At 38.5% G+C, this 23,311-nt stretch overlaps 1 protein-coding gene across 7 annotated transcripts in view; it reads left to right on the plus strand.

Moving 5' to 3' along the window:
- The window catches only part of App (amyloid beta precursor protein), a 240,414-nt gene that overhangs the window by 150,837 nt on the left and 66,266 nt on the right, over positions 1-23,311 (plus strand). For all 7 annotated transcript variants that reach the window (XM_003467185.5, XM_013149773.3, XM_013149772.3 and 4 more), the window contains 3 exons: positions 12,023-12,156; positions 18,443-18,517; positions 19,240-19,398. In XM_003467185.5, coding sequence (XP_003467233.1) covers positions 12,023-12,156; positions 18,443-18,517; positions 19,240-19,398 — 368 coding nt within the window. The remainder of the gene's footprint in view (positions 1-12,022; positions 12,157-18,442; positions 18,518-19,239; positions 19,399-23,311) is intronic.

A 23,311-nucleotide genomic window follows, 5' to 3' on the forward strand; every position in this document is an offset into this window, starting at 1 on the left:
TACATTAATAACTTGTCCTCTCCCCAGTATTTTCTGAGTTGTAGTAGACAAACTTGTTTGCATATATCCATTACAATTATGTGTCTTTACAAGCAGTGGAAGTCTTAGAAGGTCAAAGGTCACCTTTAGGTTTAAAGACCATCTCTTCGTCCTCTCCCAGAATGCACAATGGTGACTCAGAGGTGCTCCACTCAGGATTTTGTCACTGGGAGACAAAAGAAGAGTTCCCTGTAAAAGAATGCATTGGCGAGCCACTGACAATATCTTATATTTCCTGATTATTTCATTCTAGCTTCATTTAAAAATATGGCATCCAACACACCAATACTTATTTTTTGTTATATCTAGAAATAAATTTATCTGACTGTAGCTTAAAGATGATATATAATTTTGAAACTGCTAGAAGAGTCATAATTTCAGTTGTATCCTCCATATTTTATAATTAAAATTAACATTTAAAGTTGACATTTATCAACTTTATCTGGGAAAACAAATTGCAAAATTGAGGAAATCAAATGTTTTTAAGACAAATTATAGATGGAGAATTATATACTTTACAAAAGTTTTCATCCTAAACCATGCAGTTTTTTAATGATTTCCATAAGATGTTCACACTGATTCAAGTAATATGTAAATTTTGAAAGATATAGCTTTTACTATCATGATAAAGGCATTTCTTGCTATTGTGTAAAACCATTTTTCTCTAAGAACGTTGACAATCTGGTGAGTCCTTCTGAGGCAGTAAGACCAGAAAACTCTTAGATACCATGCTGTTGGTATGACAAACTTTGATTTCTGTGGTGTGTTGCATTGTACTAAGCCTTCTCTTACATCGTTTATTGTTCTGCAGAACATTTTATAGACATTTCCCTTACTTCTTTTATGCATCTGAGAAAATGAGACTTAAAGAGCTTAGTGACTGTCAAACCTAGGGGACTCAAGTCTGAAACCTAAATGGCTTGGCCATGCTGCACACCAGATATCTAAGTGTTTGGTTTTGACATTGTTTTCTAGGTTTAAGCAATTACATTTGAGGTTCAGAAAATGCATTTCAAGAATACAGAAAATAGTGAGTCAGGATGACAAATGTTAACATTTTTTCCTAAATGCTATGAGTAGAAATAGCATGCACCAATAAATTATATGCATTGCCCACCCTTTTAAAAATGATTTCCCTTTTTCATTTTATATTCTTTTAGTGTGTAAAAGAATTATATTTTTCTATTTTTATTGGCAGAAATGAACATCATCACTTGATATATACACACACATGTGTATCTCAACTTTTTATCCACGCTTCCAAATGGATGCTGAAAGTCTCTTTTATAATTTGCTCTTTCTCAGTCACTTTCTCCACCTACTTGCCCTGCCTCTCGAATCCTGACATCCTTCCACTCTAGGAGGATGAAAACGATTTTGTCAGCCATATTTTTTGATAGCTGCAGACACTATTCAGTCATTCCAAGTGAAGGGTTTTGCAGTTTTAATACAGATAGGAGAAACCATATAATTTCTAGATATTTATAGCCTGTACAGCTATGCATCTTATTTATAGCAAAGCTGCACATTTGAATTGAAATAGTTACAATCATCTGGAGGTCAGATGCAGAAAGCAGACTCCATTCAGACGAAACGAGCCCCTCTGGAAGGCGAGTGAACTATTTGTTGGACAACTCAGGTTTACACTTTGCTCCTTCACCAATGTAGGGCTGATCAGATAATGCTCTGTGCACTGAAGCGATTGGTTTTACAGGCTGTAAAATACAGGTGAATTGAGATAGCACACGCTCTTCAGGCGAGCTGGTACAAGATTATACTTACGGAGAAAGTACACACTGTGATCCACATTGTGAATACAGTTTCCCTGTCGACTTCTTACTAGTATAATCAAGTACTTCTAGACTTAAAACTTTTGCCACAAAACCAATTCTGAAAAGCACCACGATTTTAGAGAGCCTGACTTTTTAAAAATTGTGATTCTCATAGATAAGAAAGCATCTAAACCTTAAAAACAAGAAACAGAGACATGAAACAACTGTCATTTTACTCATAAACAGATGGGTTTAAATCTTTTGTTAAAAAAATCCTGACCATTTGTGATAAAGAATCTTTTTTTTTTTAATTTTATTTTGAAAGTATACAACAGAACAAGTCAGAATAAAGCCAACTAAGATCCTACAGTGAAATTGGTACAGAACTTCACAGCAGGTTACCGGGATAACAGTAATAGGTATCACAGTATATTTTGTTATCTTTATAATAGTTGTTCTTTCAATCACATATATCAAAATGAGATGAAATAAAGAACACTATAGAACTTATCAAAACAAAATATTGAATAGAGCAGTACCATTAATCAGAAAAGAGCAAAACAGTAATAAAAATAATTTGCCTTTAAAGAGATGGTAGAAGGAAGTCCCTGTTATTTGCTATCAAACCTCCCAGGAGATGCTCAGATTTCTGGTTCCCATTTGCTGATGGGTGGGGTGGGGGGAAGGGGGAGGAGGAGAAGGAGGATAGGGGAAGTGAGATATTTGACTGTAGGCCATGTAGCAGTAGGTTCACTATTGCTTAGCAGGGAGGCAGGATGGTCGTTTGGTTTCACAGTGTCCTAAGTTCCAACATGGCGTGGATCTCAGGAGACGCTGCTGGTTCTCCCCCTGGAAGGGCTGTGTGATAAAGAATCTTGTGAGACTGAGTCTTTTGTGACATTAACATTACATTAGTCCATTTAAAGTTAAGGCAGTCCAAAAGTTTCACTTTTGTCTGTACAATGTACTGGTAAACAATAAAATTATATAAAGATGTATTGATTAGTTTGTGTTTCAGATATGAGAGTGATCATATTTTCTGGTATTGATCCATTAGATTCCAGCTCAAAAGGTAGAACACCCTTGACACCTTAAAGAGCATCATTCCAGTGCTCACGCAGCTGATTGCCCCTAGGAATCTGGCCCAGAGTGACCTGTCTGCCCCTTCACTTCAGCTGGCTTGTACTGCAAACAACACTAAGACCACCATTTCTCAGCTTTTTCTTCTTCATTTTCGTGGTGTGGGGTTTGAACCCACGCCATGCATATGTTAGACCTCCCACTGAGCAGCACCCGTAGCCCATGGGTGACATTTGGTACAGAATATTCACTATCGTGGGGGCGCCTGTCCCGTGCATGTAGGATGTTTAGCAGTATCCCCACCCCCAACCCATTTGTGCCATTATCCAGTTGTGATAGCTGAAATTATGTCCAGAGTTTGCTAAATGTACAAAATCACCCATGGCTGAGAATCGTTATTCTAGATTAGTATTTTCCTACTTCTGAGTCAGGCGATGTAACTAGACTGATAAACAAAAATATGTGTGATAAACATGGCCCTGTTGAAGTGTAAAGACATCAGTAACAGCGAATTCTGGGCAGATACTTCCGAAACTGAGTTTGTTAGACCAAAATCCTAGCTGTTGGTATTTGTGAAAGGTACATGTAGCTGTGGTTGTTTTTAACTACAGTACTGTTTTTCTATCCCTATGTAAGCTACTATGAAAGCATGAAATAAACTAGCAAATCCTTCAGTTGGAAGTAGATAGTCAAGCCACATACTGTCCCTTCTCATTTTACCTTGGTTTTGTAGAATTTCACCCTACACTGGAGAACAGCCAGCTTTGCTACATGAGTTATGTGTGCCTTAAGAGCAATGCTGTTCACAGCCAACATAGAGGCCCTATGTAGGATTGAGGGAGGGAAAATATTAATTTGTTGGGACATCAGAGGATCCCAGATATAGTGCAATAGTCTAGTATATTTCGTTATTTTACAAAAAGAATCAAAATTTGCCAAAACATCACCCATAGGTTTTAAGTTTGTGGCTTTAGATGTTTATAATTTGCAAACTATACATAACTTGCTTTGCCCTCTTTGAATGTACTGTGACCCTTGAACCCCCCAGAGTCTTTGGTCCTTGTATCTCATACCTTGATGGGGTCCTATATACCTAGGCCACTTTGCTCAAGTTAGAACTCTTGTTCTCAATCCTACTATCCTATTTTTCACTTGGGAAGCAATGAATCTGAGTTCACTTTAGCACATTCTATAATATCATTGGAACTATTTTTAAAACTGCTGATTATTAAAAATGATTATTAAAAGACATGGTGGTGCATTAAATTACATGTCACATCAGTGCCAGTGAAACATTTCAGATTGACATGTGTAAAAAGCCAAATCTTTGATATCCAGAAATGCTTAGAAACTTAAAAAAAGAGTCTCAAAACTGTGATAGTGAGAAACTCAGAGATGGAAAAGGCTTGAATTGTTTAGGAAACCAGCTTTTAAAAAAAAAGAAAGAAAGAAAAAAGGAAAAGTTATTTACTCTGAATAATAAAAGGGTGCTCATTATATATGTGCTGTATACTTTAGCTGTTCACTGAAGGAGAGACAGTAGATAATTTTTAAAGGATTGGCAACCATGTCTATAAAAGGGTCCACAATAAATAGTTTAGGCTTTGCTGGATGCATAGTCCCCTAACTGCTCACCCCTGCCATCGAAGCATGAAAGCAGGCATAGATAATAAGGAAATCAGTGGACCTGGCTCTGTTGCTCTCTTAAAACATTATTGTAAAAGCAACCAGCAGGCCCAACCTGTGTTTAATACACTGAACCCAGAATGTATCAGTGCAAGCCAGGTTTTCTGAGGGGCACCAGCAAAATAATACAAATACTCTATTTTCAGTAACCTAATAGTTTGGCTGATGAGTCCCAGATATGTTATAGAATTAAATAACAAAGTAAATAATGTAAAGTAAAATATCTACATGGGTAGGGAAAGATTGCTATGGAGGCTGAGGTAGAACGAAATTGGTTTTATTCTTAAGATCTCCTAAGTAGGCAACATGCACAGTTAGGACTTCGTCAGTTTGTCTTTGTTTATGAGCACCATTAATGAAATTGAAAGTAGCCTCCAACAGATTGACAAAAAGCAAATACCTAAGGTTAAGACATTCTAGATGGCGGTTATTGTTGCTGTTTCTTCATATTAATGTTTTCGCTTCAGACTTGAGATAGTATTGTGCTAAATGGAGAATATAGGTACTAATAACCATCATACCAGCATTCACCCCTTCACATTCGTTTCACGTTTGCCAGAAATTCCCCATCAGTGTGTGTCCGTGGACATAAAAAAGAAATGCCATTTGGCTCAGTAAATACAGCATAGATTATGTTTTTATGACCTTTTGTCCACACAATGCATTGATACTGTTCTCTGGTGACAGTGATTCGCAGTGGCTGTCGAGTGTGATGCAGCAGGGGAGCCTGGGAGCATGTCTTTGTTATTTCTCCCTTTTAATTAGAAAAAAAAAAAAAAACTAGTATTACTTTGAAGGATCACAGATGTTATTTTTATGTTAAAAAATGCCCCCTCCGTCTCAGATTTGGTAGGAATGGTACATAGTTTAAAATGTGTGCGTTTTAGCTCTTTTGAAATTAGAATGTTGAAAAATATTTTTTAAGTTGAGGTGGTAGTCTGAAGCCTTTGCCATGTTGAGATTAAATTTTCACAGATGTTGCTGTTATAGGTTTACATTTCTCCCATGTATAAATTATGCTACTTTATAAATTATAGCCATTTCCACTGACAATGCTCCTTTTCCATATCAAGTAGCATTTCCTGTGATAAGACAAGGACACAGAGGACCTAACTTACTTTTATCTTTGCCAGTGTTACAAAAATAAGTTGTCTTCCACTGACAACAGGAGGCTGACCACGATTTCTTCTTGTGCTGAATCACCCTAGAGATTGAGAAAACAATGAGTACTCACATTTTGGGCACAAATTTTCATAGCATTTGCATGAATATGAAGTATAGTCATCTAGTCCTCAGTTTCTATGTCCAGAAATTCACCGTGTATTAAAATATTTCAGAAGTTTTAAAATATTAATACCAATCACATATTACTCTATTTTAGATGATACAGTTGTACTGAACAGGTGCAGATAGTTTTCGTGTCATCATTCCTCACACACTGTAGGATAGCAACTATTTAGATAGCATTTACACTGCATTGGGTGTTATTAGTAATCTGGATATGACGGCACACACAGTAGTGTGTGTATAAGGTATATGCAAACACTCCACCGTTGTGTGTCGACAGTCTTGGCACTTGCAGATTTTATTATGGGGAGATCACTCCCCTCTGGACCTACTTGAGAAGTAGCTGTGCTGTGGAGTGATGAGAGAATGAGAACTAAGGCAAAGTTAAATTTGATGGATTGTCTTATGTAGAGGCCTCCAGATAGGCGAAGAAAGGAGCATGACTTCAGCCACATCCAGAAGCCCTAGCAGGTCCTGCCTTGTTTTGAAGTAGTGCACTCCCTCCAAGGAAGTTTTCTCAGGGGAAACCCAAGTATAGAGGTTTCCGTGGTGTTATGCCTCTCAGGACAGGGGTACATTTTGATGGAAACAGCGATTTATTACAAACTTAAAGCAACCCCCACTTCTCCAGCAGCACCGCCAAGAAAATAGATCTCTGGTGGGTATTATGAGGAGATCACACTGTGAAATGGCAGTGTTGTGACGGCATTGATTTATCACTGTTGAAACTGAAATGAGCCTTCACACACGTGGGGAAGCGGTTCTTCCCTTGGTGTTCAGCTGTCTGGAGGGTAAGTAACAGCAATTGTTGTAAGAGTAGGCAGCACATCCGTGACCCTTCTTGCTTGGGGTGGTGCAGGGGACATCCCTGAGACACCATGATGAAAGCCATCTTCATCATTGTCTTCTACTCTTGTTAAGATCTGCCTTCTTTTTGTTCCTTGGCAGGTAGAGTGGCCCTTGTAGAGTTCAAAGCCCCCACTGTGCTCCCTGCATCGTTTCCTCCAAGTCCTTCTTGTGGCATCACTGCCCTCTGAGCTGTTCCCTTTTTTTTCCTCCTTTCCCACCTCTTTTTCCCTGGCCGCCTCTGCTCTGTCTACATCAGACTCCTTTGTGTGCCGTGGAATATGCTAAACATTTTCCCCTCTTAGGGCTGTCTTGTTAGTTTTTGCATCTTCCTGCCATGTTCTTCCAACTGCTAATTGGAAGTGCCCAAGTGTCAGCCTCAAATCAAACCCTCCTGACTGTCACAGACTCCTTTTCCCTTCCACCCGTCCCCAGATCCCATACTCCTGGTCACCTCTACCCCTGCGTTCTTTTTCTCCGTAATATATAACAATGTGGTTTTTGTCTCTTTATTGTTTTATTTTTGTGCTGCTTGTTTTCCCTAGAATATTGCACACCAGGCAAGAGCGGCTTGCTGTCTTGTAGTACTATAGTACTACAAGAGATCTATAGTATTGATGGGAGAGAGGAGCAAAGGAATGAATGAGCACTCTGATGGCTGCAAAGTCTGGCTGCGGCAGAGCTGCATCGCGGCTTCTCAGATACCTCTAACTTCCCAGGCCTGCAGAGAACAAGACTTAGACAGAGACATCAGCCATGTGGGATGCCACTAAAATGTCCACCTTGAAACAGCAATCAGTTTGAATTGCTTTTCTGTTGCATTTTTAAAAAATCTTTTTATAGGTACATGATTTATAGTACCTGCATTTTGCAACCATCTTGGAATGGGTACATGTGACGTAATACAGCTTGGTTCTTTTTTTTGCCCTTTCATTGGTACATGTTACAGTTCATAATGATTACCTTCCCCATAGAAAACTGATGCATGTACATAATGCATTTCATTTCTTTTCTCCCCTTCTCTCCTTTTATTTTTCCAGCATCAGATGCATTTATATATCTTGTAAGACCTTATAATGCCTAGATGCAGATTGAAAACCAGACTAATAGATCAAACAGTTGTGTAGATGCATTTTTCCACTCCGGATTACAATACCTTTGTTTTTTTTCTCTGTAGTTTTTAAATGCAAAGATTGTTTTAAAAATTTGAAGCACTTGCATATGTTGTTGGTGGTGCAGCTAATAATTAAGCAGCTAGAAGTCAAACCCTAGAGCTAAAAGTGTTAGTCGTTGAACCTTAAGGCTGGCCTCCAGGGGAAAGGTAAACCCACCCACAGCAAGCTTGCTGGCAGAGCTGGAGTGCGCATGTTTGAGTAGGGACCCCTGGCTACAAAGTTTCCAGGGTTCCACTCTGGGGGATCTCCTCCTGGAGCCCTGCTTGACTGCTCTCTTCTGTTGAGGGTCATTTACCAGATAAAGTTCAGGGCAGAACAGCTGTTTGATAGGAAGTGCCCCTAGAGCTACCATAACAAACTGGACCTTTTGCCAAGATATGTTATTCATTAACAGAATAAAAGCAAAACCCTTTCTAGCCCAGTGCCTGAACATTTGATTGGATTAGCTCTTGATGCTTTGAAAATTAAAAGTATAGCTTTTATGCAGTTTGCCTAATCATAAACTGAGATTTCTATGTTTTGGGTTGTAAGTATGTTACAGGATAAAGTGTTTGTTTGGCCCTCTGCACAATAAATAGGGTAATTTTTCTGCCTTTATACATATTCAGTAAGAACACATGTGACATATTTAATACGATAGATGATGAGAAGAAGCTGGTTTTGGGCCAGCTTGGAAACCACAGCCCATATCATAACTTCTAAGGAACCTCGGAGGTCTCTGAACAGCCTAACGTGCTTGGTAGTAATTTAAAAAAATAAATAAGTCAGCCTTCCTGAAACCAGCTGGTTTCTCACAGAATACTAAATTAAAATATTTAACACAGGATACAACTTCTCTTAAGCTTCTCTACTAAAGATCACCTAAGACCCCTAACAAAAATTTCCTTGAAGTGAAATCGTGTTACCCAGTGTTCTCCAGAGAAGTAGGATTTGTGGGCACCCAGGAAAGCCGCTGGTGTAATTCAGCCTTCTTTGCTATGTTCAGGCTGTCAGTGGATTGAAGGGTCACCACTTTCATCCAGGAGGACCATCTGCTGAGGCCCAGACCCAAAACATCCTTATCCCCAAGTACCTAGAAATATGGTTCATTTGGACACCCTAATCCACTCCAGTTGCCACAGAAAAAAAAACTATCACTTAAATATTTCTTGATTAAATATAATACATCGGTAATACATATTTGTTTCCATGTGCCTAAAAGAAAGTTTAATAGTTCAAATAGTTTTAATATTGCTAAGCAAAGCTTACGTGTTTACTGACTGACTATTATTTTAGTATTACAAAATGTCAAAGATCTTAACATGATCTGGGTAAGAGTGAGTCATCCCTTGTCCTCTCTGTTGTAGAGTAAATGATGTTTGTAATCTGTGAGAACTAGAGAAACCACATAGTGGTGGCACAAGTCTGTAATCCAAGCATTTTGGGAAACGGAGGCAGGAGCATCTCAAATTTGAGCCAAGCCAGGGCAACTTAGCAATTTAAAGAGACCTTCTCTCAAGATTTAAAAAAAAATTGAAAAATGACCTGGGAATGTAACTCAATGCTATGCTGTGGCTATGACTTCCAGCCAGATGGCCATCTTGACCGGCACATATGTGCCCAGCACTTACGCATTTTCATATGTTTAAATTGTAAAGAATCGTTTGCTTAATTTTGTCATTCTGCAGAATTGTACTATGCCAAAAGATTATCGGTATTTTATTCTCTGCTTCTACTTTAACTTGCTCTCATTTGTACTCTGCTAGTCAAGATGAGAAAACGATTAAAACCATGAAAAACAAACTTAAAATTATAAATACCACCTCCAGTTTTGTTGGGAAAATCATTAAAATGTGCTTGCATGTCAGCTAGCTTGCGTTGCATAGAGAAAAAAACTTTAGATCTTTCTAAGAAAAAGGATTTAAAATTGAAAATTATTTTTTAGTTTTTTTTAAATTAAGAGCTCAGTTTTCAATACATTGGCCTTTTGTGAGAATTATACAGAATGGTTTTTAGAAAAATGCGTATCAGTTTTTCTGTGGCAGACACTTTGTAGACCTGTGTGTTAATCGCTTTCAGTGGATTTGAAATAAAAGTAGCTCATTTTTTCCACGAAAAGCAGTTAAGGTTGAAATGATGTTAATGTGATAAACACAAGAGGAGGGAATTCAGAGTAGGAAAGAATTGCCGTGTGGCTCATGCATGCTGTAGTATCTCGTTTTTTCCAACGCTCCTGTTATTTTGTCAGCATGTTGTCTCTACTTCATACAGCAAGTAGAATGGCAGAGAGCACAGCTAGTGTTGAAGCACTTTCCTGGCATGTACAAGGTCCTGGGGTCCCATCTCCAGAATCACCCCCAAAAAGTGCAGGAGGTAGGGAGAGACGTGAAAGAACCTGGAATGTAAGGTGCTGAAGTCATGTGCCGGGTCTTAGCTGGTGTGAAGCAAGAACTGAAATTCAAAATCCAGCTGATGCTGATTGCAAAGTAGCGTGTGCATTTTGCTCCTTTTCCCATTCATTGCCAGGGTGAGGTGGCATCCAGTTCGCTTGGGTGCCACATTCATGTTGCAGGGGATCTGGGGAGACGCCCCACCTCCTTCCTTTTGGATGCGACTTTGGGCAGATACTTCAGTGATTTTTGGTTTTTGAAAAATCATAATCAACAATTGAAGTATAAGGAAAGAATTCATCAGAATGAATGCTTTCTTTTTTTGTTGTTATTGTTTGTTTGTTTGAGACAAGATCTCACTGTGTAGTTCAGGCTGGCCTTGAGCTCACTTGTGTCTGTGGCCCAGGCTGACTTCAGACTCCCGCCTCTCCCAGGTGCTGGACACATGCACCCACATTAATTATTTAGCAGCACAGCTTTCTGGTTTCTGTTAATATCTTGAAACCTTTAAGTTATGATCCTAGACATTTCCCTAAGCATATATAGAAGACACATGACTTAGGTTGTAGTCTCAAGATGATTTGGTTATAATTCTCATTCAAGTCTTTTTTGGGGTGTCCATCCCAAGTATAAATACCTAAGTAAAGAGGTGAGAAAAACGAAGAGATCATTTGGAAATGGATGACATTTGAATAGAATGTTTAAATTGATTTGACCGGGAGAAGACAGTGAAAGCATATTCTTTCCTTTTTAGTCAAGCATCTTTTTTACCTTTGTAGTCGAAATCTTTTTTGCTTCAGGCTCTCAGATACTCTGAATTCTCAGCAGTTACTTCTGATCCTTTGGAAACCTCCCTTTATAGACATTATACTTCACTTGCTCATGAGTTAACGTATTTGCTTTTATGTTATGCTCTCCAATTTTATGAGTATTTATGTTTCCACACAATATAGCAATATATGTTACAATTCAATTACTGCGTTGCCAGTATTAGTTGAATTTGAAATAAAAATCACTTTTTTTGATAAGTAGTACCATGAATTGTCAACAGTTGCCAAATTTGGGAAAGTACAGAGGCCTTTTGTGATTTCATAAATGCAGCTATTGACATTTATGTTACCTTTTATAGTGTTTCAAATACTCTGTCAAGAAGAATGGCTTTGAAATTCAGCTCTGTGAAACACATTATACTGTTTCTCAGCAGTTTAGTTATTGTACAGTATGCTGAATTGCAGATTTCTTTGGTCTTTTTTTTTTTTTTTCTTTCATGGTACTGGGAACTGAACTCAGGACTTTTGCACTGAGCTACATCCTCAACCTTTTTTGTAAACATGTCTCATCATTAAGTCACCAAGTTGTCCAGGTTGGACTTAAACTTGGGATCTTCCTCAGCAGAAACTCAAGGCATGATATTGATAATGGTGTTTACTTTCAAGATTAGAAAAAATCTAATCTAGCAAAGCACAAGAATTCGAGAACACATGTCCATGTTAAGCCCCTGTGCCTACCTGTTCTGCAAAGAATGTTTAAGGCTTTAATTGCAAAATGGGCTGTTTTAGATTTTGCTTTCCTCTATCCTCGAATGAAGCGGAAATCATCCTTTCCTGTGCTGCGAAATGTCTCGTTGTGTTCTCTCAAAAAGCATTAACATCTTTTGTGTGCTTCTCTACTAAGTTCTTTGTCCTGGGGAGCAAATGAAAATATGGCTTTCTTAAAAAATAATCGGAAACTCTGCACTTCTCACAACTCCTTCCTTTCTGCCTTGCAGTTCCTACCACAGCAGCCAGCACCCCGGATGCCGTTGACAAGTATCTCGAGACCCCTGGTGATGAGAATGAGCATGCCCACTTCCAGAAAGCCAAAGAGAGGCTGGAGGCCAAGCACAGGGAGAGGATGTCCCAGGTAGGTCCAATCCTTCCTTCCTTCCTTCCCAAGAAGTCTGGCCTTGCTTTTGCTTCAGCCTCCCCAGGGGCCCAGCGACTTAATCTTTAAAGTTGCAAGGTTTCAATTTTAGACGTTTGATGAGAGGATACTGGTGAGGATTTTGTGGGTCCTCGCTGACCCTGCTACCTAGGGAAGATAGCACTCACTATTAAATTATATCTACAGAATTCTATTTTGAGGAAAGTTACTTTGTGGGTAACAGTGGGAGAGGAAAGATCTGTTCAGTTCAGTAAACTTTTTACCAACTCTCCAAAATACTCGTATGTATCACTCAATACAATGTTTGTCTTAAACGTACACAGTACGATTCAGCTTTTAAAAAGCCTTGAGCTTATTACTCCATGTTTATGTAGCGCCCAAAACTATCATGTTATAAACTAAAATTCACCAAAATGTACTTTATTAGAGATGAGTATTTTTATATTAAATATCAAGTTATTATAACTTTGAACCCACCATTTCTTACAGGGGAATTCATGGAGCCATAGAAAATTAAAGCTAAACTGAAAGACAATGGTCATTTGACCTATACTCATAAGTGATAGAAAAAGAAATAAAGATCCAAGAGACCAGCTTCCCACCTTAGCACAACGTGACATAAGTGGTGCAGACGTGGCACTTGAAACTCAGTCTATTGCTGGACATGGTGGCACATACCTCTAATCCCAGCACACGAGAGGCTGAGGTTGGAGGGTTGCTGTGAGTTCAAGGCCAGCTTGGGTTACATAGTGAGCTCAAGGCAAGCCTGAACTGCATAGTGAGACCCTGCAAAAAAAGAAAAAAAAATCCATGCATTTCTAGTTTCCAGTGCAGTGATTCTCCAAATAAACTGCAGTGCAAACCTTTTTATGTTTAGCAAGTTCTTTAACAAAATTTAAAAATAGCTGGTTAGTGTAACATGATTACTTCATGTACCATTTAAGATCTACCTACTGTCATTAAAGAATTTGAGCCCAGTGGCACAGGCCTCATTCAGGCAGCACTTGGTGTTTACCAACTAGTTTTCTAGTTTGTGTCTGCAGAGCTAAATGTGAGGAAATACAGAGAACATGAGTGAATAAAAATCTTGGATTACAGCCGTGGTTCACCGTTTAGCGTTAGCTGTCTAGAGGGTGGGACTATTTTTGTCATACCTAGCACACCTAAAGGATCTCTTGATAGACATTAAATATGATTCACAAAGTAATCTATCGTATATTTTCCAAGATCTAATTAAGTCTTTAGTACATTATCACCATGTCTTTTTATTTTCTGTATTTCTTTTTCCAGGTACTGGAGTTTTTAATCAGATCTTATCCATAGGCAAGCACTCAATCACTGAGCCACATTCCCAGACTAACTGACTTTCTTTCTCTGTATTTTTTCTTTGGTTTTTATTTTTATTTTCTTTTTCTTTCCTCTCCCTCCCTTTTTTTCTTTCCTTCTTCCTTCTCTCCCTCCCTCCTTTCTTTACTAAAAAAATTTTAGTTAAGCTGTCCCGGCTCATCTCCAATTTGTAATCTACAGAACTTTTCCTTTCCCTTCCTTCTCCCCGTTTTCTCTCCCTCCCTCTCCCCACCCCTCTCTCTCATCCTTTTTTGATTTTTAAAAATTTTTAACCTCCAATTTGCAGGTTTTTTGTCTTAGTCTCTTTTCTGACTTGAAACTGTTCTAACTCTAAGAAGGACACCACACACACACACACACACACACACACACACACACACACAGACACACACACACACACAGTGTTCCTAGAGATAGCCATTGAATGACCCGTGAAGCTTGTCTGTCGTATTCAGACCACATAATCAAAAGCTCAGACCCCCAGGTAACTTCCTTATCTAGCTCTCAGGATGCTCTGGTCACTATACTACCTTGCAGGAGAGGTCAGACCATTAGGGGACCCCCAATACCCCAGAGCATCCAAATTGTTTCTCAAACTAATTGCTAAACCTGTCCACCCACCTTGCCCATCCTTTCAGTGCAATCCACAGTTAAGGCTTTTGTCCCTGTCTTTTCTGCAATCCCAGTGCTGCTCGCTTCATGGCCCTGTGTGTCCCAGGATGCACCCGCCTTTAAGAAATCATGAAACAGAGCATCTGCTTGGTAGTAGTTCCTTCCTGAGCACTTGACTTCAGCATATCAGAAGAGTAAAACCTAAATTTTTGAAGAAGAACTAATAATGTGTCTAAAAAGGATCGACACAATTACTTAAAAAAAAAAAGATGACTAATTGGAATACTTGGGTCTACTTTAGCATAATAACATAAAGAGGAAAAAAATATATAACAATAATACTTTTGGCTCTGGACTATAAACTTGTAGTTCTAATGGTTGCCCGTGAGGAAAGCTGAAGAGCTAGCTGGGGTGGAACAGTGAGATTTCCTCTGACAATATTCCTTTGCAAAGGACAAGGTTTTCTTTAGGGAAGTTGCAGGTAGGTATAGAATCATTAAGGCCACATAGGAAGACTGAGAGTAGAATTTCTTGCTACTGAAATATTCTTTTGTAAAGTTAAGTCTTCCCTCGACTTCTGATGCTTTCACAGGCTTTCCAACAGCCCTCAAAAATTCAGGTCTGCTGGCACAGTGACGCATGACCATAATCCCAGTATTTGGGTGGTTGAGGCAGGAGAATTGCTATGAGTTCAAGGCCAGCCTCGGCTACATAGTGAGTTCAAGGCCAGCTTGCCCAGAAGTCCAAAAGAAGATTAACAAAGTCACCACTGATCACTCAGTCTGTCACCCCCAGTGGTCACTGCTGCACCTGAGGCCAGCCCTCCGATTGCTTCTGTCATCTCAGCTGCTGGCTTGCTCTGTCCAGACCCTCCTTACCCGGTCATTTGGGCTCCCTTTGCTCTCAGCCTTGACCTCCCCTACTCTGCTGCAAAGTGACAGGTCTCACCCATTCCTTCCACTCCCGTGAGTTCTCAGAGTGGAACAGGCAATGATTTGCCTTTTGTTTAATTGTAAATATTTGTTCCCAATTTTTATTAGTGATCTTTCGGTATATATGCCTGATACCTCTGGCTGCAATGTAACCCTCTTTTAGTCTCTAGATGTTATATAAGTCTTTCTAGGCTTGTGTTTCATTCTTGGACCTATCATTATTTTGAAAGCAAATTTTTGTAACCAATGGATTTTTCTTTTGTGTATCAGAATTACTGTGATCCTATTAAGGCAAGGATTGTACTAACTTCAAACATGTTAGATGTCTTTTGAAACAGAAACTTTATTTTTAGCACGTTATCTGTTTAACCCTGTCCCAGTCTTTGTAATTTTTAATAGATTTCTTCATCTTCTACTCATCAGATTTACCTGAGATAACTTAGCAAATGTTATCCTAAAGAAAATTCAGTCTTTTACCATTTAACTGGTTACAAGAATGTGAGATGCCAGAGTTCAGTGTTTATTGTCGTAAACTGTGGTTCTCAATTCTGGGGACTTTGTGTCTTTGAACTTACCCGCCTCATAAATCTCTGTTTAGTAGCGATCATTTTTCTCTGCATGAGACAGCCGAGTCTTTGGAAGACCAGCAAAGCCAGAGGAAATTGATACCTCTGTGCATGCAGTGGAAAATTGCTTTATACCAATATACCCAGTAGTTCCAAGCTCCAGATTCTGGGAGCTCCACATTTAAAACTTTTGCTTTTTAAATTGATTTTTATTACAGCCTTTCTTACTTATTTCCTTAGAAACACAGAGGATTTGAGGGGTATTTTGGTAGTGGTGGTGGTGGTGATTACAGCTCTAAACCTTTTGTTGCTATATGTTACAAGTAGTCTCTAGCAAGTATGAAGAAGCAAGTGAACAGTGTGAAAGTGCTTTTATTATTTACCTATTTAATATAGTTTCAGTGGATACCTAAAATGAAGTTCTTTAGGATGAAAACTGACTTGACTCCAAGCTTTTTATTTTGAAGATGGCAACATCTCAAGGACAGCTCTTTTATTGTTACTAAGTATAAACAAACTTAGCTCTCCTGGTAGATTCCCCGTTTTGAGGTGGCAGAGTCAGTAGTAGGGTGGGTGCGTTAATATCCTCTCCTTCTCCATTTGTTACTTACATGACCGTCAGAGTTTATCTCTTAATCTTGTTCATAAAATAAGGATGGCCATGCCTAATCTCAGTCTAGTGTGAGGAGACATTTTAAATTAGATAGAATGTTGAAGCATTTAGTCCAGGTACCTCAGGAAACATTGTTACTGTACCAAGTGGAAGCCCTTGTTCATCCTACAGACCGTATCCATTTCCAGTAAATTCTAGGGTGAAGGCTTAATGGTCCATTTTTTTTATTTGTTGGTGGGGTAGGATGTTGATAATTGTTCTATAAAATCAAAATTTGAGTTTATCTCTGTATCAGTGCTTATTTTCAGTATGCTAGCTAAAAAAGATCTTAATTATTCTGTAGAGCCCCAAGTCAAGGCTGAAAGTCCAGGTTCCGAATGTGTAAATTAACATGGTAGACATGTGACGGTAATGTGGGGGAAATCATTTTATTTTTTTACATGCCAGTAAAACACTTGGTTCCTTTAAGAGTCCTTCCTTGCCTGTGAAATTTCTGAGAGACTATGGTCATTGTGGACATTTCAGTATAGGAAACAGAAGTCTTTTACTGCAAGATTATCATACCTGTAAAGCAAAGGTAAACTTCAATATCATCTACTTCATAGACGCCCTTTTGTGACTGGGACAATATGATCATTTTGCATAGGTGCTGTATTCTTGTTCCTTGTATTTCTGCAACATTCCACCCCTCACCCTGCCTTCTTTTGTGGTTTTTTTCCCCCCTCTGCAGTACTGATGATTGAGTTCAAGGCCTCACATTTAGGTACAATTCCATCCCTTATTTATATTTTCTTTTGAGACAGAGTCTCATTAAACTGTTAAATTCCCCAGACTGGGCTCAAACTTATAATCCTCTTGCCTCAGCTTCCTATAATGCTGGCATTTTCCCCAATTTTAATGTGAACCTTGAGATGACTATTAATATGCTGTTTATATAAAGAAAATTAATTTTATTTTATTTTTGGCTAAACTTCGCTAAAGCAAAAAGGGCCTTGTGTGTTATATGAAGTATAACTAGTCTTACGAATTTTGCAAAAATTTAATGCTAGCAGACAATTACCTAAATAGAAGCAAAATAGTGATTGGGTCTGGTATTACCTCATAGAAGTTCTCACTGAGAACTTATTTAAACTTTTTCTTTGTGGTTTTGAAGGATAGCACAGCAATCAGTTCCTTAGGAATATTTTATTATATGTGCTGTTGAAGTGAGCACTCCTTAAGAATAAATAATAGGCTCCTACAGCACAGAAATGAAATTTCTCACACTTTGGAAGTATACAAATTATGCAATACAGGTACACATCTGGCGGTAGGCCAGTGTTTTTCCTTACTTCATTGTTCTTCCTTCACTAGACCTAGCTCAGGAAGGCTGCACTTAAGTTCTGTGGATGACCTGGTGGTGCAGTTGAAAGGGAAAAGACAGCAATAGGTTGTGAGACTTTATTTCACATTTAGTTCATGTATTCATCAGGTAGATGCGATGGCTGAGAGTAGAAAGCTTTACTTTTCTTCAAGTAAGATTCACTTGGTTGCTAAATCAGTGTTGCTTTTTGCTATGTTCAGAGTACTATAAGGTACATATTTTTGACCTTTCTGGAGGGATTTGAGATAGTAATTCTTGCTATTTGTGACTGAAGTTGATAAGCAGAAGGTCCTGAATGCTCATCACTTCCACGAGGAAGGGATCTTAGGATTTCAAAGATGTCTTTCTGTCTTTCCGCCTTTCCCCTGTGATGCATTTTCGGGTACATTATATTCATGACACTTGTATGTATTTACAAATGTTATGTATGCTGGTTTCCCCAGTACTAAAAATACTAAGTTGAAATGTTTCAAACTTGCCATCATGAAAGGCTAAAGCCATTGTATTAACTTACTAATGAAAGACCTTGCTGGGGAAGTATATACCTCTTACGAATAGTTGGTATTTGTTCACATTAAGTAAGTTGACTTCTGTCTGTTTCTCAAGGAAATTAGAAAAGTTCAACCTGGCTTCAGAAGGTTACTTTTTTGTAATGTGGACATTTGTGTTCAGGATACTGCTATGAGAAATTAGTTAACCTTGTGAGAGGTCAACTATTTTTTACATGAGAATGTGTATGTAATTTTTAACAATATTTTAACGATGCAAATGAAGTGTGTATGTTCAGTTTGAAGAAGAGTGATAATTTCTGTTTGTTTTATCATTTGTGTAGGTCATGAGAGAATGGGAAGAGGCGGAACGGCAAGCCAAGAATTTGCCCAAGGCCGATAAGAAGGCTGTGATCCAGGTAAGCTGTGACTCATTCCTTACCAAGCACGATGGGAAGGGCACCCAATAGAGCCTGTTCAGAGAAGGCCGGGTTTACCCACAGCTGCTGGAACTGGATGTGTGATGGTCATAATCCAGTGAAGTTGGTCTATGCCCAGTCATTGTGCAACATTTGAATTGCTCAAGCCCGACCTTCTATTTGCTCCTAGTTATTTCAAAGTATAATTAATTGCTGTAGTATTCAAATCATTACTTGCAATCTACTTTTTCTTAATAATAATGCATCTTTTTAGTTGCCCTAGTTCTCTGCCTCTTCTCCCTCTGGGGGAAATTACGTGAGAATTTGAATTTTGGAATGAAACTATCCTCCAAATTACCTTACATAAACAAATTGTCTTGGTTATTTGCTGAAAGTGCTTTGAGTAACAAGAATTTTTTTAAAAAAATATGTAATGTAAGAGCTCCAGTAAATTTATGTGGCATCATCTTGAGTCAAATCAGTCTTCATACAATAGTGATTTCCAGTGAGATCCAAGGTTTGATTGGAGGGTTGGAAATTGTAGGAAAGAAAGGTAATCTATAAAACGTATAAAATCAGTCAAAATGTGGGAATGACTATGTAATCTTCAGAATGATTTTAATCATTTGAATCATAGAATATTATAATATCCCTTTAAAAACTCTTTTATTTACTGCCCTGTCTTACATGTTCTCATGTGATGTGTATGTCTGTGATGGCAGCATTTCCAGGAGAAAGTGGAATCCCTGGAGCAGGAAGCAGCCAATGAGAGGCAGCAGCTGGTGGAAACCCACATGGCCAGAGTGGAAGCCATGCTCAACGACCGCCGCCGCCTGGCCCTGGAGAACTACATCACTGCCCTGCAGGCTGTGCCGCCCCGGGTAGGTCTCACGTGACCTCGCTTGAGGTCCTTGTTCAGTGGGTGGGACTTGGGACTGGAGGCCAGGAAAGTGGGAGAAATGCCACCAGCACCTTATCTACAGGAGTGGCTTCTATTCTTTTCACCCTGAAGGTCATAGGCACAGGGTCACAGAGCCATCTGTGTATGCTTTATTAGTGGATGTTTGCAACACGTGCATTGCAACATATGTTCATTATGGAGTATTGGTGCATAGTGCATCTTAATTGCCTTCTCATCTTCCTCAGCATCCCTTTCCCACCCCTCAACCCCATGTCCAAGATCCCTCACATCACAGCACTGAGAGACGCTGATGTAGAAAGATCACAAGTTTCAGCACAGCCATTTGTACTGTTAGGTTTAGACACCTACACTTCTCCCTAAAGCACTCAGACAGGTTTCCTAGGAACCTAGTGCAACCTGAGGTCACAGCAACTGGTGATGTAAAGCCCGAAACACATAAACTCAGGATGTGTTAGTGCTTTCAGGCTGCCCTAACAGGACACTCTAGACTGGGTGGCATGAACAGCAGAAACTCATTTTACCATTCTGGAGCAGACAAATACAGATCAAGGCACCCACATCAGAGGAGGGCCTGCCCCCAGCCTCATAAACATGTTTATTGGTACACAAGATGGGGAGCCCTTTGGGGCTTCTTCTATAATGGCACTGACCCCAATCTGAAGGACTCCAAGCTCGTGACCTAATCATGTCCCCAGGCCACTCCCATCACACCGGACATCAGGTTTTCACTGGTGAGTCTGGTGAGAAGACACAGACATTCAGACCATAGCAATGATATTAAAAGTAACTTAGCCCAGCTCTTTCATTATGTAAGTGATGAAATTGAGGTCAAGAAAGCAGGAGACTTGGCTGAGTTATAATTGTCAGTGCCCCTGAGGGAACTAGAACTGGAATTTCTGGCTCAGAGCAGTGGCTGTAGTCTCCGGCGGAAGCCTGAGCCAGGCGTGATGTCAGCAGTGAAGAACTTACTTGTGGTTTTCAGTGGATGCTGCCCTTAGAAGGCTTCCCAAGTGGTGCCGGCATAGCTTCCTTCACCAGCACTCAAGGGGAGGACTGTCTTTGAATAGAAGGCATGTTCTGAGCAACAGTGTATATTTTCTGTCCTTCACTGCGGGAAGGGTATGAAAATCTCAGCAGTAGCTGTAGGTCAGTCCATTTCTCTTTTCTGTATTAGTGGTTTTTGCTTTGGGTACTTCGAACTTCTGTGTTTAGGTGTGTAAATATGTAGGGTTGGTCTACGCTCTTCCACCTTCCCTTTTCATTATGAAATTACCTTTTAACCCCCAGTAATCTATTTTACTCTGAAGCCTACTTTGTTTAATGTTAATAAAATTGTTCCAGCTTTCTTTTAATTAATGTTAGCATAGTGTATTTTTCAATCCTTTTATTTAACTTGTTTGTCTTTGCACGCTTGCAGTGCATTTTTTATAAGCAGCATATATATTTGGGTCTTGTCTTAATTGGGAAAACTGTACATTTAAGAAGGTTACTGATCCACTTACATCTAAATCTGTCATCATGTTATTACTTTTCTATTTATCTGATCTCTTCTTTCATTCCTCTGCTTTTAGGCCAGGTGGATTTTTATGATTCGTTTGTACTTTGTTGGTTTACAACTATTTTGTTACTTCAGTGGTTACATTAGAATTTACAGAAAATATTTTTAATTTTGCAATTCAAGTGATAATGTACTACTTCGCAAAGAGATCCTTATTTGTAAAGAGACCCTTACAACAGTATGCAATTGTTTTTAAGTATCCATGCGAGACTGGTTCTAGGACTCATTCAAATATCAAAATTGACAGTGTTCAAGACCTAAACTTGAAATGACATCACATTTGCATACAATCACATTTGCATTCAGTCTGTCCGTTAAATCATCTCCAAATTATTTGTAATGCTTATTGTAACGCAACTGCTTCTTAAATAATTGTTAAACTATATTATTTAGGGAATAATGACCAGAAGAAGATAAGGTCTGTACATTGCCATTACAGGCACATTTATTTTCTGAATATTTTCAGTTTGAATCCACAGATACTGAAGGCTGACTTCCATTTCCCCTTGCTCTCCTGTTATTTTTTAACCACTCATTGTCTTATCTTAAATAAGAAATAGTAGTTTGTATATTTAGCTATGTAGTTATCATTTCCAGTTTTTTTAATTCATTATACAGCCACACTTGGTATTTTCTTTTTACCCAAAGGATTTTCTTTAAAATATCTTACAGTACATATTGGTTGATGATAAATTTTTCTAATTTCTTTGTTGAAAAGTATCTTAATTTCACTGTGTCATCTTTACTGGACATGGAATTCCAGATTGAGGAGTTTTTTTTCTCCCCATTATTGTAAGAGTGATGTTTCCTTGTCTTATTTGTGTTACTTTCAACAAGAAAACTGACCCGGAATAAAATCCAAGGAAGCAAGGAATTAAGAAATTTGGAGCAAAGGCTTTTATTTCAGGACTGGCAACACAGCCCCCCAGGATCGACCCAGAGACTGCGCGCCTCACAGACTAAAGGAGGGATTTTTAAGGCAAGGAAAAAAAAAACCCACAGAGCTGTTAAGCTGTTGACTTAGTCCTGGCAACATCTGGAAACTGTAAAGCTGTGGACTTAGTTCTGATAACATCACTATCTCTGAATAGCACATCTACAATAACATGCGGAAAAGGAAGTAGAGAGTTGGAGGGGGAACTTAATTATCTCGGGACAGCTCTTTAGCACTAACAGGTGGGAAGGGGTAGAAAGTTACAAGAAGCTGAAACTTAAGTTTTTGTTTTTGTTTTTTTTTTTTTAATTTTATTTAAGGAGAAAAAAGAAAAAAAAAACAGAAAAAGGGTACAAGTTATACCGAATTTCAGAAAAAGTAAACAGTAGGAAATCACTAGTTAATTACATATTGTCATCTTAGAAATAGTGGTTCAAGTTACAGAATTGAAGCATATAGAGAGGACTTTCAAACAGTGAGACTGCAAACAGTTTTGTTCAGTGATCCAACAAAATTCAGTAATATGGTAATCTGTCTTATACATTTAAAAATATATGCAGTTACATCGTTTAGAGCACTTTCTTTTCCTTTCTTTTGTACAATGACAATTACACATTTTGGGTTTTATTACTCCCACAGTTTTTATTACTTTTTTTTTTTTTTTTTTTTTAAGAAAGTAAAACCAAATGTGACATACCAGGACAGAGTCAGTCAAATCAAAAGGTTGGACATAATACATAATATAAAAACAAAATACAAGGTGATCAACAGTGGTTACCATAATGCCTCTTGTTATCTTAAAAAGAATTGCCTATATCATCAGTTACAATAAAATTGAACAAAATAGTAAAGAATAAGACCAATAAAACCAAAACATTGGAGACATTAGAGGACTTCAAAAGAAGATAAGTTTTTACAAAGATTAGAAACTTAATCCTATTGGCGCATACAGATCAAGAGGAGGCACATTGGTTAGAGTTAAGCCATAACAGTAATGATGATCTCTAGCTTCTGTAAGTAACATGTCTTACCAATTTTGAGAATTTTTCTCCCCTTTTTCTCTGACTGCTTTTAAGATTTTTGTCTTTAGCACTAGTTTTGAGCAATTTAATTATACTGTGATGTGTTGTAGTTCCATCTACCTTTAATGCCACCTGGCTAATTTTCATCTTGGCATCTCATGTAGGTTAGCTTTCATATCTACAGACTGAGTTTGGGCTCTCTTCTCTTCCCCCAGTACATTCTGCATATTAACTTTTTAACCTTCTGAATGTTTCAGAAACTTTGAACATCCTCCTTTGTTACTTCAGATGTCTTTGTCAGCTTTGGCTCAGTCTTGATTTATCTTCTTCATATTTTCCTGCATCATTTCATGCTCAG

The sequence above is a fragment of the Cavia porcellus genome, unplaced genomic scaffold (genome assembly GCF_034190915.1).
Source record: "Cavia porcellus strain 051 isolate PalLab524CR breed Dunkin Hartley unplaced genomic scaffold, mCavPor4.1 scaffold_7, whole genome shotgun sequence".
NCBI lineage: Eukaryota > Metazoa > Chordata > Mammalia > Rodentia > Caviidae > Cavia > Cavia porcellus.